The sequence below is a fragment of the Ornithorhynchus anatinus genome, chromosome 20 (assembly GCF_004115215.2).
Source record: "Ornithorhynchus anatinus isolate Pmale09 chromosome 20, mOrnAna1.pri.v4, whole genome shotgun sequence".
Taxonomy (NCBI): Eukaryota; Metazoa; Chordata; class Mammalia; order Monotremata; family Ornithorhynchidae; genus Ornithorhynchus; species Ornithorhynchus anatinus.
In genome coordinates, this window is record NC_041747.1 from 29,499,776 (window position 1) to 29,512,353 (window position 12,578).

At 74.0% G+C, this 12,578-nt stretch overlaps 1 protein-coding gene across 1 annotated transcript; it reads left to right on the forward strand.

Moving 5' to 3' along the window:
• The first annotated feature begins 1,736 nt into the window (after positions 1 to 1,736).
• On the forward strand, positions 1,737 to 9,606 carry INTS4 (integrator complex subunit 4). The gene is made up of 23 exons (XM_029047918.2): positions 1,737 to 1,862; positions 2,804 to 2,998; positions 3,100 to 3,217; positions 3,368 to 3,474; positions 3,602 to 3,787; positions 3,888 to 3,938; positions 4,054 to 4,142; positions 4,259 to 4,379; positions 4,541 to 4,612; positions 5,012 to 5,186; positions 5,360 to 5,565; positions 5,819 to 5,961; positions 6,243 to 6,358; positions 6,472 to 6,605; positions 6,721 to 6,893; positions 7,008 to 7,101; positions 7,355 to 7,435; positions 7,534 to 7,664; positions 8,014 to 8,073; positions 8,234 to 8,393; positions 8,616 to 8,759; positions 8,854 to 8,974; positions 9,115 to 9,606. The coding sequence occupies exons 1-23, from the start codon at positions 1,809 to 1,811 to the stop codon at positions 9,303 to 9,305; spliced, it is 2,922 nt and encodes a 973-aa protein (XP_028903751.1). The 5' UTR covers positions 1,737 to 1,808; the 3' UTR covers positions 9,306 to 9,606.
• Positions 9,607 to 12,578: the final 2,972 nt, after the last annotated feature.

Sequence of the window (12,578 nt, forward strand, 5' to 3'; positions counted from 1 at the left end):
ACAGGGGATACGAGGTGATGAGGTGGTCCCACGGGGGGGCTCCCAGGCTTCGTCCCCATTTGGCAGAGGAGGGAACTGAGGCCCAGTGATGTTGGTATCTGTTAAGCGCCTCCTCTGGGCCGAGCACTGTTCTAAGCGCTGGGGTAGACATAGGGGAATCAGGTGGTCCCACGTGGGGCTCCCGGCCTTCATCCCCCTTTGACAGATGAGGCCACTGAGGCCCAGAGAAGTGAAGTGACTCGCCCGCGGTCACCCAGCTCACAGGGGGCGGAGCCGGGATTCGAACCCACGACCCCTGACTCCCCAGCCCGGCCTCTTTCCACCGAGCCGCGCTGCTTCATCTCTCCTCGCCCTGTCCCTCCTCTCTCTCTTTTTTTTTTAAAAAAAGTGCTATTTGCGAAGCGCTTATTACGTGCCAGTCGCTGTGCTGAGCGCTGGGGTAGCCCCAGGCTAACGGGGCTGGACCCTGCACCGCTCCCACGTGGGGCGTCTGGTCTTATGCTGAGAAGCAGCGGGGGCTCAGTGCAAAGAGCCCGGGCTTGGGAGTCAGAGGTCATGGGTTCGAATCCCCGCTCTCCCACTTGGCAGCTGTGTGACTGGGGGCGAGTCACTTCACTTCTCTGGGCCTCAGTCACCTCTTCTGTAAAATGGGGATTCACTGGGAGCTTCACGTGGGACAACCCGATGACCCTGCATCTCCCCCAGCGCTTAGAACGGTGCTCTGCACAGAGTAAGCGCTTAACAGATAACCACCATTATCATTATTATTATTATAATAAGCACCTAACAAATGCCATTATTGTCATTACGAGAAGCAGCTTGGCTTAAGGAAAAGAAGCCGGGCTTGGGAGTCAGAGGTCATGGGTTCTAATCCTGACTCTGCCACTTATCAGCTGCGTGACCTCGGGCAAGTCACTTAGCTTCTCTGGGCCTCAGTCACCTCATCTGTCAAATGGGGATGAAGCCTGGGAGCCTCCCGTGGGACCACCTGATGACCCCGGGTCTCCCCCAGCGCTTAGCACAGTGCTCTGCACATAGGAAGCGCTTAACAAATACCGACATTCTTATTAATTATTATTCTCTGGGCCTCAGTCACCTCATCTGGAAAATGGGGAGGAAGACTGGGAGCCCCACGTGGGACAACCTGAATACCCTGTATCTACCCCAGCGCTTAGAACAGTGCTGGGCACAGAGTAGGCGCTTAACAAATGCCAACATTATTTATTATTATTATTATTATTATTATTATTAGTATCATCGCCCTAGGGGCCTGTCCTCGTTTAGACTGTGAGCCCGTCGTTAGGCAGGGAGGGTCTCTATCTGTTCCCAGACTGTCCATTCCAAGCGCTTAGTACAGTGCTCTGCACATAGTAAAGCGCTCAATAAATACGAATGAATGATTGAGTGAATGATCGAATGAATGAGTGAATGAATGGAGGAGCAACCATAGAGGCGGGAGGAGACGCTCTATCCGCGACGCGAGCGTCCCCTCGATGGTCGAACCCGGATTCCCACCGACGGCGGCCGAGGAGGGCCATACTTCCGGAAGCGAAGGGCGGCGTACGGCGGCCGGCGAGGGTCGCGCTTCCGGAAGCGAAGGGGGGGAGGGGGGGGCGTACGGCGGCCGGCGAGGGTCGCGCTTCCGGAAGCGAAGAGGGGAGGGGGGGGCGTACGGCGGCCGGCGAGGGTCGCGCTTCCGGAAGCGAAGAGGGGAGGGACGGGGCGTACGGCGGCCGGCGAGGGTCGCGCTTCCGGAAGCGAAGGCGCGGGCCAGGACCCGCATCGAAGGCGAGGCCCGGGGCGCGGCCATGGCGGCGCATCTGAAGAAGCGGGTGTACGAGGAGTTCACCAAGGTGGTGCAGGTAACGGCGGGGGCGGCCGGGAGTGCCCTCCCTCCCCGCCCGCCTCCTCCAGGAGGCCTTCCCAGCTTGAGCCCTCCCTCCCTCCCCCTCCCCCCCCCCCGGTGCACGTGCTCGCCCGGGCATCGTTCCGTCTCTTTCGCTGCGCTTGACGCCTCTGGCCCGGTGCCGCCGCCCTCCTAGACGGCACGCCCGCCCGAAGGGAGATCGATGGGTTCGACGGGTAGATCGATCGACTCGATCGAGCGCCCTGCGGGGCGCCAGACGCTGCGCTAAACGCTCGGCGCGGGGGGGACGGGGGGACGGGACGGACACGGGCCCCGCCCCCAGGGAGGGAGGGCCGGTCCTCGTCGGTGGCCGAATCGGCCGTTCTCAGCGCTTAGCACGGTGTCGCGCACGTAGCGAGCGCCCCCGACACGCTGGTCACTGAATGAGGGGAAGAGACCGGGGACCGCCCCCCGGGGAGGGACGGGGCCCGGAGGATGGGGAGTCCAGTCGGCCGCCGCTCGGCCAGTGGTATTCGTGATGACGTTGGTATCTATTGAGCGCTCGCTCCGTGCGGAGCGCCGTGCTGAGCGCCGGGACGGCAGGGGGCTCGGGCGGTCCCCCGTGGGGCCCCCTCCCGGGCCTCGTCCCCATTTGACAGAGGAGGTCACCGAGGCCCAGAGAAGCCACTCGTCCCCAGTCACCCGGCCGCCAAGCGGCGGAGCCGGGATTCGAACCCACGGCCCCCGACCCCCACGCCCGGGCCCTCGCCACCGAGCGCCCCGCGGAGAGAGGCGAAGCCGCGGGCGGGGAGGCCGCCCCGGGTCCCCCCGCGGGATCCTGCCCCTCCCAGGCGCCTCCGTCCCGGACGGGGGGACCGGGGGCAGGCCGGAGAGGGGTCCGAAGCCGGGAGGGAGGGCGCCGAGGGGAGGCGTGAGCCCCTCCGCCCCCCGCCCCAGCAACAGCACGACGACGCCTCCGGCAAGAAGCTCCGCCTGACGAAGCCCAGCAAGTCGGCGGCCCTGCACGTGGACCTGTGCAAGGCCTCCTCCCCGGCCGACGCCCTGCAGCACCTTCTGCAGTTCGCCCGCTCGCCCGTCGAGGCCGACAGCGTGGAAGGGGTGGCCCGCGTCCTGCTGGAGCACTATTACAAGGTGCGGCCCGCCGCCGGCCCCCGCCGGGAACCGGGGACCCCCGGGGGGGGGTGGGGGGCGGGCGGCGGCCGGCCGGGTGACGCCCGCCCCTCCGGCCGCAGGAGAGCGACGCGTCCGTCAGGCTGAAGATCGCCTCGTTGCTGGGCCTCCTGTCCAAGACGGCGGGGTTCTCCCCGGACTGCATCGTGGACGACGCCGTCAACGCCCTGCAGAACGAGAGTGAGGCCGGGTCCCCGATCCGGGGGGGCGGGGGGTGGGGAGCCGGCGGGCGCGGATTCCGTCCGCGGCGGGCCCCGGCGGCGGAGGAACCGCGGGCTCCCCCCCCCCCCCCGGCCTTCCGTGGCGCCGAGCCCCGCCCGGTCCCGTCAGAGTCCCACCAGGTCCTGGCCCAGCTGCTGGACACCCTGCTGGCCATCGGCACCAGGACCCCGGAGAACCCGGCGGTGCGGACGCGCCTGGTGGACGTGGCCCGCAAGGTGGGAGCGGGCGCCTCGCCGGGGGGGGGGGGGCGGGGGGAGGGGGGGGGGGCCCGGGGGCCGCCGGGCGTCCGGGAGCCAGCCGCCGCCCCTCCCTCCCTCCCTCCCTCCCTCCCTCCCTCCGCAGCACCTGACCGACACCTCCCACGGCGTGAGAAACAAGTGCCTGCGGCTCCTGGGCCACCTGGGGGCCGGGGAGAAGGCCGCCCCCAAGGAGGCGGAGGGCCGGCCCGCCGGGGACGTCCAGAAGACCGTCGGGGACTACTTCACCGACCAGGACCCCCGCGTGCGGACCGCCGCCGTCGAGGCCATGGTGAGCGGCCGGGGGTCCGGGCCCCGGGGGAGGGTCCGCGTCCGAGGGGTCGAGGGGAGGGTGCCGGACCCCGTCCTCCCCGTCTCCCCGCTGTCCGCAGCTGCAGCTCCACGAGAGGGGACTGAAACTCCACCAGGCCGTCTATAACCAGGTACCCGGCCGGGGGCGCGGCGGGGCCGGGGGCCGGGGCCGCGGCGGGAGAGGGGCGGTGGCGGGGGGCGGGGGGGGAGGCGAGTCCGGCGGGCGGGACGGAACGTGCGCCGCAGGCCTGCAGGCTGCTGTCCGACGACTACGAGCAAGTCCGCAGCGCGGCCGTCCGGCTCGTCTGGGTCCTCAGCCAGCTGTACCCGGAAAGGTGGGTGGTCCCCCCCCGGCCCCGGACCGACGGCCCCCTCGCCCCGGCACCCGTCGCGTCCGCCCGCCGTCCCCCGGCCGGGGGACCGTGACGTCTCCCCCCGCCCCCCCCCGCAGCATCGTCCCCATCCCCTCGTCCAACGAGGAGATCCGGCTGGTCGACGACGCCTTCGGGAAGGTCTGCCACATGGTCAGCGACGGCTCCTGGGTCGTCAGGGTCCGAGCGGCCAAGCTGTTGGTGAGGCCCCGGGGGTCACCCGCCCCCCTCCCCCTCCGACGGGATCGGGCTCCCTCCCCGCCCTCGGGTCGCCGACGGCCCCGGGGGCCGGACGCGGCGGCGGGCGGAGCCCCTCGGGCCGGGGCGTGGGGTAGAGCGTGAAGCCGCGGCCTGTCTTCCAGGGCTCCATGCAGCAAGTCAGCTCCCATTTCCTGGAGCAGACGCTGGACAAGAAGCTCATGTCCGACCTGCGGGTACCTACGCCCCTCCTCGTCCCGCGCGGCCCCGGCCGGTCGTGCCGCCGGCCTTTTGTCCCGGGAGCCCGTTTTTAGCCCCGAGCGGGGCCCGCGGGCCCCCGCGGGAGACTCCTCCTTGCCTCGCGAGCTCCCCGAGGAAGGGCCCCGGGGGCCCGCTCGCCTCCCGGGCCCCTCGGCCCGGCCGACCGCGGCGGGGCGGTCCGGGCCCGCCCTCTAAGGCCCCGGGCGGCCCCGTCTCCCCTCCCGATTCCCCCCGTCCCCCTCCCGGGCCCCCCGACGAAGCCGCCGCCGGATCCGGGGGCGCGGTCCGGCGGCGGGGCGCCGTCCCCCAGGAGGGGGGGGGCCGGGGACGCGGGCGGCCCGCGGGCCGGAGGTGACCCGGCGCCGGTCCCCCAGAGGAAGCGCACGGCACACGAGCGAGCCAAGGAGCTGTACAGCTCGGGGGAGTTCTCCAGCGGACGGAAGTGGGGGGACGACGCCCCCAAGGAGGAGGTGGACACCGGGGCCGTGAACCTGATCGAGTCGGGCGCCTGCGGGGCCTTCGTTCACGGGCTGGAGGACGAGATGTACGGTGAGCGTGGGCCGACCCGGCGAGCTCGGGGACCCCCGTCTCCGCCCCCCCCGCCCCCGTAGTCCCCGCGACGGGTCGGGGAAACCGAGGCCCCCCGGGGCGGGATGCCCGCGCGACGGCGTCCGGCCGGGGCCGGCCGGGACGAGCGCGGCCCGCCGTCTCGGTCCCCGCAGAGGTGCGGATCGCGGCGGTGGAGGCGCTGTGCATGCTGGCCCAGTCTTCCCCCGCCTTCGCCGAGAAGTGCCTGGACTTCCTGGTGGACATGTTCAACGACGAGATCGAGGAGGTGCGCCTGCGCTCCATCCACACCATGAGGAAGATCTCCAACGACATCACCCTGCGCGAGGACCAGCTGGACACCGTGCTGGCCGTGCTGGAGGTCGGCCGGGGCCGGGCGGGAGGGGGGAGGGCCGGGCCGGGCTTCCCCGCCCCCCGCCCGCCCGTCGCGCCCCCCCCCCCCGCTCGGGGCCGGGGCCGGGGCCGACACGGGGCGACGGGGTCGGACGCGGGTCCGGCCGCCCGGGGGGCCCGCGGTCTCACGGGCCGGAGGGGACGGAGGGAGGGGGCCGGGGCCCGGGCGGCGGGCCGCCGGCGGGCCGCTGACGGGCCTCCGGGAACCGCGTCCGGGCAAGGATTCGTCGCGAGACATCCGGGAAGCTCTCCACGAGCTGCTGTGCTGCACCAACGTGTCCACCAAGGAGGGGATCCACCTGGCCCTGGTGGAGCTGCTCAAGAACCTGACCAAGTATCCCACCGACCGCCAGTCCATCTGGAAGTGAGCGGAGCCCCCCCGCCCCCCGCCCGCCTTCCCGCCGCGTTCCCCGGCGGTGACGGGACCGGGCCCGGCGGGCCGAGCGGGCGGGACGCGGGGCTGTGGCCGGGGGAGGCCGAGCCGGGCGGAGGACCGGGGCGGGATGAAGCCCGACGGGCCCCCGGGGAGAGGAGCGGGTGCGGAGCGGGCTCCCCGGCGCCCTCCCCCCCCCCCGCCCCTCGCCCGGACCGCGGCGCCCCCCCCCCCCCGTGACCCGGCCCTCTCCCCCCGGCGGGGCGTTCCAGGTGCCTGAAGTTTCTGGGCGGCCGACACCCCACGCTGGTGCTCCCCCTGGTCCCGGAGCTGCTGAGCACCCACCCGTTCTTCGACACGGCGGAGCCCGACATGGACGACCCGGCCTGTATCCTTGGCGGCGCGGCGCGGCGGGGCGTTGGCGGGGCGGGGCGGGGGGCCGGCGGGACGGGGCGGGGCGCCGCCGGGACGGAACCGGGCCCTTGACGAGCCGCCGGCCAGACATCGCCGTCCTGGTGCTGATCTTCAACGCGGCCCAGACCTGCCCCACGATGCCGGCGCTGTTCTCCGACCACACCTTCCGCCACCACGCCTACCTCCGCGACAGCCTGTCCCACCTCGTCCCCGCCCTGCGGGTGCGTCGGGCCCCCGCCGCCTCCCGTCCCCGCCCGCCTCCGCTCGCTCTCGTCCCCCGGGCCCGGGCGGGCGGGGAGGACGCCGCGGCGACTCCCCTTCTCCCCCTCGGCTCAGTTACCCGGCAGGAGACCGGCGGCGTCCCCGCCGGCCCCCGGCGCGGCCCCCGGCGGCGGGACCCCCCAGGAGGACCCCTCCCAGCTGTTCCTGCGGCAGAGCCTGGAGCGGGTCCACGGCTTGCGACACCTCGACCCCCGGGGCACCCAGGAGCTGCTCGAGTTCACCATCCGGTGAGGGCCCGGGGCCGGGGGGGGGAGGGCCCGGGTCCCCGCCCCTCCCCCCGGCCCGCCCCGGCCGCCCGTCCGAGCCCCGGGGCCCCGCTCCGGTCTCGCGCCCGCCCGCAGGGACCTGCAGAGGCTGGGAGAGCTTCAGTCGGAGCTGGCGGGGGCGGCCGACTTCTCCGCCGCCTACCTCCGGTGCCAGCTGCTTCTCATCAAGGTGGGGCTCCTGCTCGTCGAGGCTCCCCCGGGGGGAGGGGGGGGGGCTCCGCGGGGTCGGGCCGGTCCCCCCCCCCCCCGTCCCCCTCACCGGCGCCCCCGGCGTCGGCGGGAGACCCTCGCCCGGAGCCCGGCCCGGCGCTCCCCCGCTCTCCCGCTGACCGCGGGGGGCGGCCGGGGACCCCGGGCGGAGAGTCGGGACCGGGGCGCGCGCGCCCACACGCCCTCCGCCCCCCGGGCCGGGCGCCCCGCAGGCCTTGCAGGAGAAGCTGTGGACCGTCGCGGCCCCCCTCCACCTGAAGCAGAGCGCGCTGGCGTCTGCCGCCGCCCAGCAGGTGAGAGTCCGCCCGGATCCGGGCCCCGGGGTCGGCGCGGGGGGGCGGGGGAGGGGAGGTGGGGGGTCGCTGACGTCGCGCCCTCCGTCCCCGCCGAGATCCTGGAGGAGACCTACAAGATGGAGTTCATGTACAGCGGGGTGGAGAGCAGGCAGGTGGTCATCGTCCACCACATGAGGCTGCAGGCCAAAGCCCTGCAGCTCATCGTGACGGCCCGGACCACGAGGGGGTGAGTCGGGGGGCCCCGGGACCCACCCTCCGACCGTGCGAGGCGGCGGGCTCCGACGAGGCCCCCCCCCGGGCACCCGTAGCCTAGCTCCGGTCCCCCCGCCCCCCCGGGTGCCCGGCGCAGACCCCCCCCCCCCCCCCGCGACGCCCCCCTCCTCCCCTCCGACAACCCGTCGCCGGTCCGTAGCGGGTTCGTGACGGGAAGCCCGCGGGACGCTCCCGGGAGGGGCCGGTCTCCCTCGAGGCCCCCGGGCGGCCGTGACCCTCGCCGGCCCAGAGCGGGTTGGGCGGGGGGCGCCCCCCCCCCCCCCCCCGAGCCCCTTTCTAACTCCCCTTCGTCCGGGCCGCAGCATCGAGCTGCTCTTCGGGATGTGCGAGAAGTTTTTACGTGAAGTGGACGTGTTCCAGAGGTGAGAGGGGTCCGGGGGTACCCGCGGCCGCCGGGCGTCGAGGGGGACGGGCCCCGAGGGGCCCGGGCCCCGGCGGGCGGGGACCCGCGTCCCGTCGCTCCCGGCCCGCGTGCGCGGCCCGGGGACGGGGAGCAGCGTGGGCGTTCTCCCCCCTCCCCAGGTGTTTCGGCTCCGAGCTGCCCCAGATGCAGGACAGCTTCGTGGACAAGCTGCTGGACCTGATGCCCCGGCTCGTGACCTCCAAACCCCTGGAGCTGGTCAAGATCCTGCAGACGGCCCTGCGCCAGAGCTCCTTCCTGCCCCTGCCGCTCCCCGAGCGGGTCCGCGCCCCGGCCCCAGATTCGAGCGGGGGGACGGGGGGGGCGGGGGGCGGGGGGGACCGCCGGGCCCGTCCCCGGGGGCGGAAGGAAGCGGCCGAACGCGGGGCTCCCGGTCGATGGGCGCGGCGGTCCCCGACCGCCCCCCACCCCCCCCCAGCCCTCCCTTTAGCCCCCCGCCCCCGCTCGGACCCCGGGACCCCACGGCTTCCGTCCCCCTCCCAGATCCACAGGGCTTCGGCCAGCATCGTGGAGCCGGCGGGGGAGTCGGACAACCCCCTGCGCTTCACGTCCGGGCTGGTGGTGGCCCTGGCCGTCGACGCGACCCTGGAACACGTGCGGGACCCCCAGCGCGCCGTCAAGGTCCAGGTCCGGCCCGGGCCGGGGGCGGGCGGGCGGGCGGGCGGGCGGCGCGAGGGCCGGGCCGCGGCGGGGCTCACCGTCCCTCGCCCCGTCCCCGCAGGTCCTGTACCCGGACGGCCGGGCCCAGATCGTCCACCCCAAACCCGCCGACTTCCGCAACCCGGGCCCCGGAAGGCACCGCCTCATCACTCAGATCTACCTCTCCCACACGGCCTGGACAGGTCAGCGGCGGCGCGCGCGCGGCCCTCGCCCCCGCCGGTCCTGCCCGGAGGGCGCCCGTCGGACGGGGGGGGACGGACGGACCGGGGGCGGTGACGGGAGGGGTGACGGCGTCTCCTCCTCCTCCCGCTCTCCCCCGCAGAGCCCTGCCAGGTGGAAGTGAGGCTGCTGTTGGCCTACAGCTGCGGGCGCGGGCCGGCGGGCCGGCCCCCCAAGGCGGCCTGGGGGGCGGAGGCCCCGGAGGCCCCGCCGCCCGACGCCGGCCCCGAGGGCACCATCCCCTTCGGCAGGCCCGTCAAGGTCTACATCGTGCCCAAGCCCGCCAGGCGTTGAGGCCCGGAGCCGCCCGCCGGGCGGCGGGGGCGGGGACCGGGGCCCGCCCTCGGCCCCGAGGCGACCGGAAGGCGCCGCCGATCCCCGGGGCCGACCTCTCCGCCGCGGCGGCGGCTTCCGCCGGCGGGCTGTCTCCCGCCGGGAGAGCGGGGCGGGAGGGGCGGCGGCGGCCGGGAACGGGATCTCCGCCGCGGGTCGTCCGCCGGGCGGTTCGCCCGGACGTCGGGAATCAATAAAGTTGGGGTCGCCCCGTCCCCGTAAGGCTCCGGGGTGGGAGGCCCCGGCGTCCCCTCCCTCGGAAGACGTCGCCGTCCGGCTTGATCTCGGGCGGGGCCCTCGGCCGTCGGAGGGTCGGCGGGGGACGGGAAGGGGGAGGGGGGGGGGATCGGGGATGACGGAAAGGGGCCGGAAGGCGGAGGAGCGGGGCTCCCGGGCTTTCCCTTCCCCGCGGCCGGCCGGCCCGCTCCCGCGGAGGATCCCCGCCGGCCGCCCCCGCGGCCTTCTCGGACGACGGCGGCCGCGCCCCCCCGCCCTGACGCCGTCCCGCTCCGGCGAGAGGAAGGAGGACCCGGAGACCGGCAGGGCGCGGGCGGCGGAGTCGCGTGTCGGCGGCCCGTCGGCCTCCGCCCCCGCCCGCGGCCCCGATCTCCGTCACCGGCGCGTGGGCCCCCCGGGCTCCCCTCGGCCGCCGGCCCTCGGCGGGCGGAGTGGAAGACGCCCCCGACGCGGACCCCCCGGGCCGCCGGGGCGCTGTACTCCCGCGCCGCCGGCTCGCTCTGAGGGACCCGCGCGTCGATCCCGCGGGCCCGGAGGCGCTCCGCCGCGGGGGCCGGCCCCCGCGGGCGGGAGGGAGGTACTCGGCCGCCCCTCTCGCCCCCGGACCCCCCCCGCTCGCCTCCGAGGCCCCTCCCGTCCCTCGGCCGATCACGAGGGTCCGGACGCCCTTGCCGACCACCTCCTCCGGGTCCGCGGGCCGCACGCCGGGGGAGCGCCGGGCGGGGGAGGCCGACGGCGCTCGGTCCGGACGCCCGGCCGGGGCCCTCCCCTCCCCTCGACCGGGGCCGGGGGCCGGGGTGGACGGTCCGGCCGGGGCGTCTTCCCTCCCTCCCCCGCCCCTTCGGAGAGGCTGACGCTATCTTCCCCTCCCCCGGGCCGCTGGGTCGCCTGGACCCATCAGGGCGAGTGGTTGCCCGGACCGCCGGAGCGGGTTCCGGGACCCCCGGGGGGGGCTCGTGGGAGGCGGCGGGGGCGTGGACGGAGGCGGCCCCTCGGGGGGCGCGCGGGCGGGGGGGCCCGCCGCCGGCATCCGTTAAGCGCCCCCTCGGGGCCGAGCACCGTCCTCGGCGCCGGGGGAGCTGCGGGGTCATCGGGCGGTCCCACGTGAGGCTCCCGGTCTTCAGCCCCGTCTCCCGGACGAGGGAACCGAGGCGCGGAGAAGCCAAGGGACTCGCCCGCGGTCACCCGGCTGCCCGGCGGCGGAGCGGGGATTCGAACCCGTGACCCCCGCCCAGCCCGGGCCCTTCCCGCCGAGCCACGCCGCTTCTCCGATGGGCCGGGCCCGGCGCGTCCGCCGTCCGCCCGGTCGGCTCGGTGGGAAGGGCCCGGGCCCGGGAGCCGGGGGTCGCTTCACCTCTCTGGGCTTCGGTGACCTCGTCCGGAAGACGGGGATTAACCGGACCGTAGGGTCCCCGAGGGCCGGGCCGGCGCCCGCCGCTCGTCGGGCATCCGGCTCTTCCCGGTGTTCGGTACGGCGCCCGGCGAGTCGGGCGGCCGCGGGGTCCGTCGGGCGCGCCGGGGGCGGCCCGCCGCCCACCTCCGTCCCGGTCCCCCGCCGGTCCCGGCTCCCGCCGCCCCCGGGCCGCAGCCCGCGGTCCTCGTAGGGGTCCGGGCGGCCGCGCGCGGCCATCCGCCCCCGGGACGCCGAAGCCGTCTCCGGAGAAGCCGTCCCCCGCGCGACACCCGCCCGCGGCCCGGTCGGCCGGCGGTACTCGGGGGTGTTCTCGGGTCCCCGCCGCTCCCCCCGGCTCCGATTTATCTGGGTCTCCCCCCCGGTGGGCCGTAAGCCGCTTGGGGGGGGGGGGGGGGGGGGTCGCCTACCCGCTCGAATGGATTCCACTCGCCCAAGTCCCCGGTGATGACGGTGACGTTGGTATTTGTTCAGCGCTTACTACGGGCCGGGCACCGTTCTGAGCGCCGGGGGGGATACGGGGGAATTAAAAGTGGCCCCCCCCCGTGAGGCTCACGGCCTTCATCCCCATTTTACAGATGAGGGAAGTGAGGCCCGGCGAAGTGGAGTGCCTCGCCCGCGGTCACCCGGCTGACGAGCGGCAGAGCGGGGATTCGCACCCATGACCTCCGACTCCAAAGCCCGGGCCCTTTCCACCGAGCCACGCCGCTCGTTCTAAGCACCCGGGACAGTGTAACGGACGACTCTGACGGATTCGACTCTCCCGAGTCCCCGGTAGGGTGTTCTGTATAGCGGACGACTCGGACGGATTGGCCTCTCCCGGGTCCCCGGGAGAGTGTCCTGAACACTCGGGAGAGTATAACGGAGTCAGTAGTCCCTGCCCTCGTTCAGCGGTATTTACTGAGCGCCTACGACGTGCAGAGCACCGTACCAAGCAGGAGCTTAGAGCCCACCGTGGGGCCGAGCGGCCGAGGGAGTCCAGCCGAGTCAGCGGACGCGATCCCTGCTGTCCGGGACCTTACGGTCTGCGGGCGGGGCACCGTGCCACGGCGTGGCTCGGCGCAGAGAGCCCGGGCTTTGGGGTCGGAGGTCATGGGTTCGAGTCCCGCCTCGGCCACTCGTCAGCTGGGCGACTTCGGGCGAGTCGCTTCGCTTCTCGGTGCCTCAGTGGCCTCACCTGTCAAATGGGGATGAAGACCGTGAGCCCCACGTGGGACCGCCCGATTCCCCCGCGTCTCCCCCAGCGCTGAGAACGGTGCTCGGCACGGAGGAAGCGCTTAACGGCTACCAAGGTTGTCGTCGTCATCATCATCGTCGTTAAATGCCTGGGAGAGAGAGACAGTTAGGAGCCAGGGCCGCGGACGCCAAGACGAGTTTCAGACGATAACGGTGACGGTCTCTGTTAAGCCGAATTCGGGGGTGGGTGCAAGATGAGCACCGCGGCCCCGCGGGAATAAGCGCGGGGGCCCGGGGAGTCGGAGGTCCTGGGTTCTAATCCCGGCCCCGTCCCTTAAACGCCAGCCGCCGAACCTCTCGTCTGTCAAATGGGGACGGGGACCGTGTCCAACCTAATGACCTCGTATCTA

What these genes read in the sequence shown, in the direction of transcription:
- INTS4 (XM_029047918.2), top strand. Translation starts at nt 1,809, where the DNA reads ATGGCGGCGCATCTGAAGAAGCGGGTGTACGAGGAGTTCACCAAGGTG. An exon ending in CAACGCCCTGCAGAACGAGA is followed by an intron (nt 3,218 to 3,367) that starts GTGAGGCCGGGT and finishes CGGTCCCGTCAG; the next exon opens with AGTCCCACCAGGTCCTGGCC. An exon ending in TGGTGGACGTGGCCCGCAAG is followed by an intron (nt 3,475 to 3,601) that starts GTGGGAGCGGGC and finishes CTCCCTCCGCAG; the next exon opens with CACCTGACCGACACCTCCCA.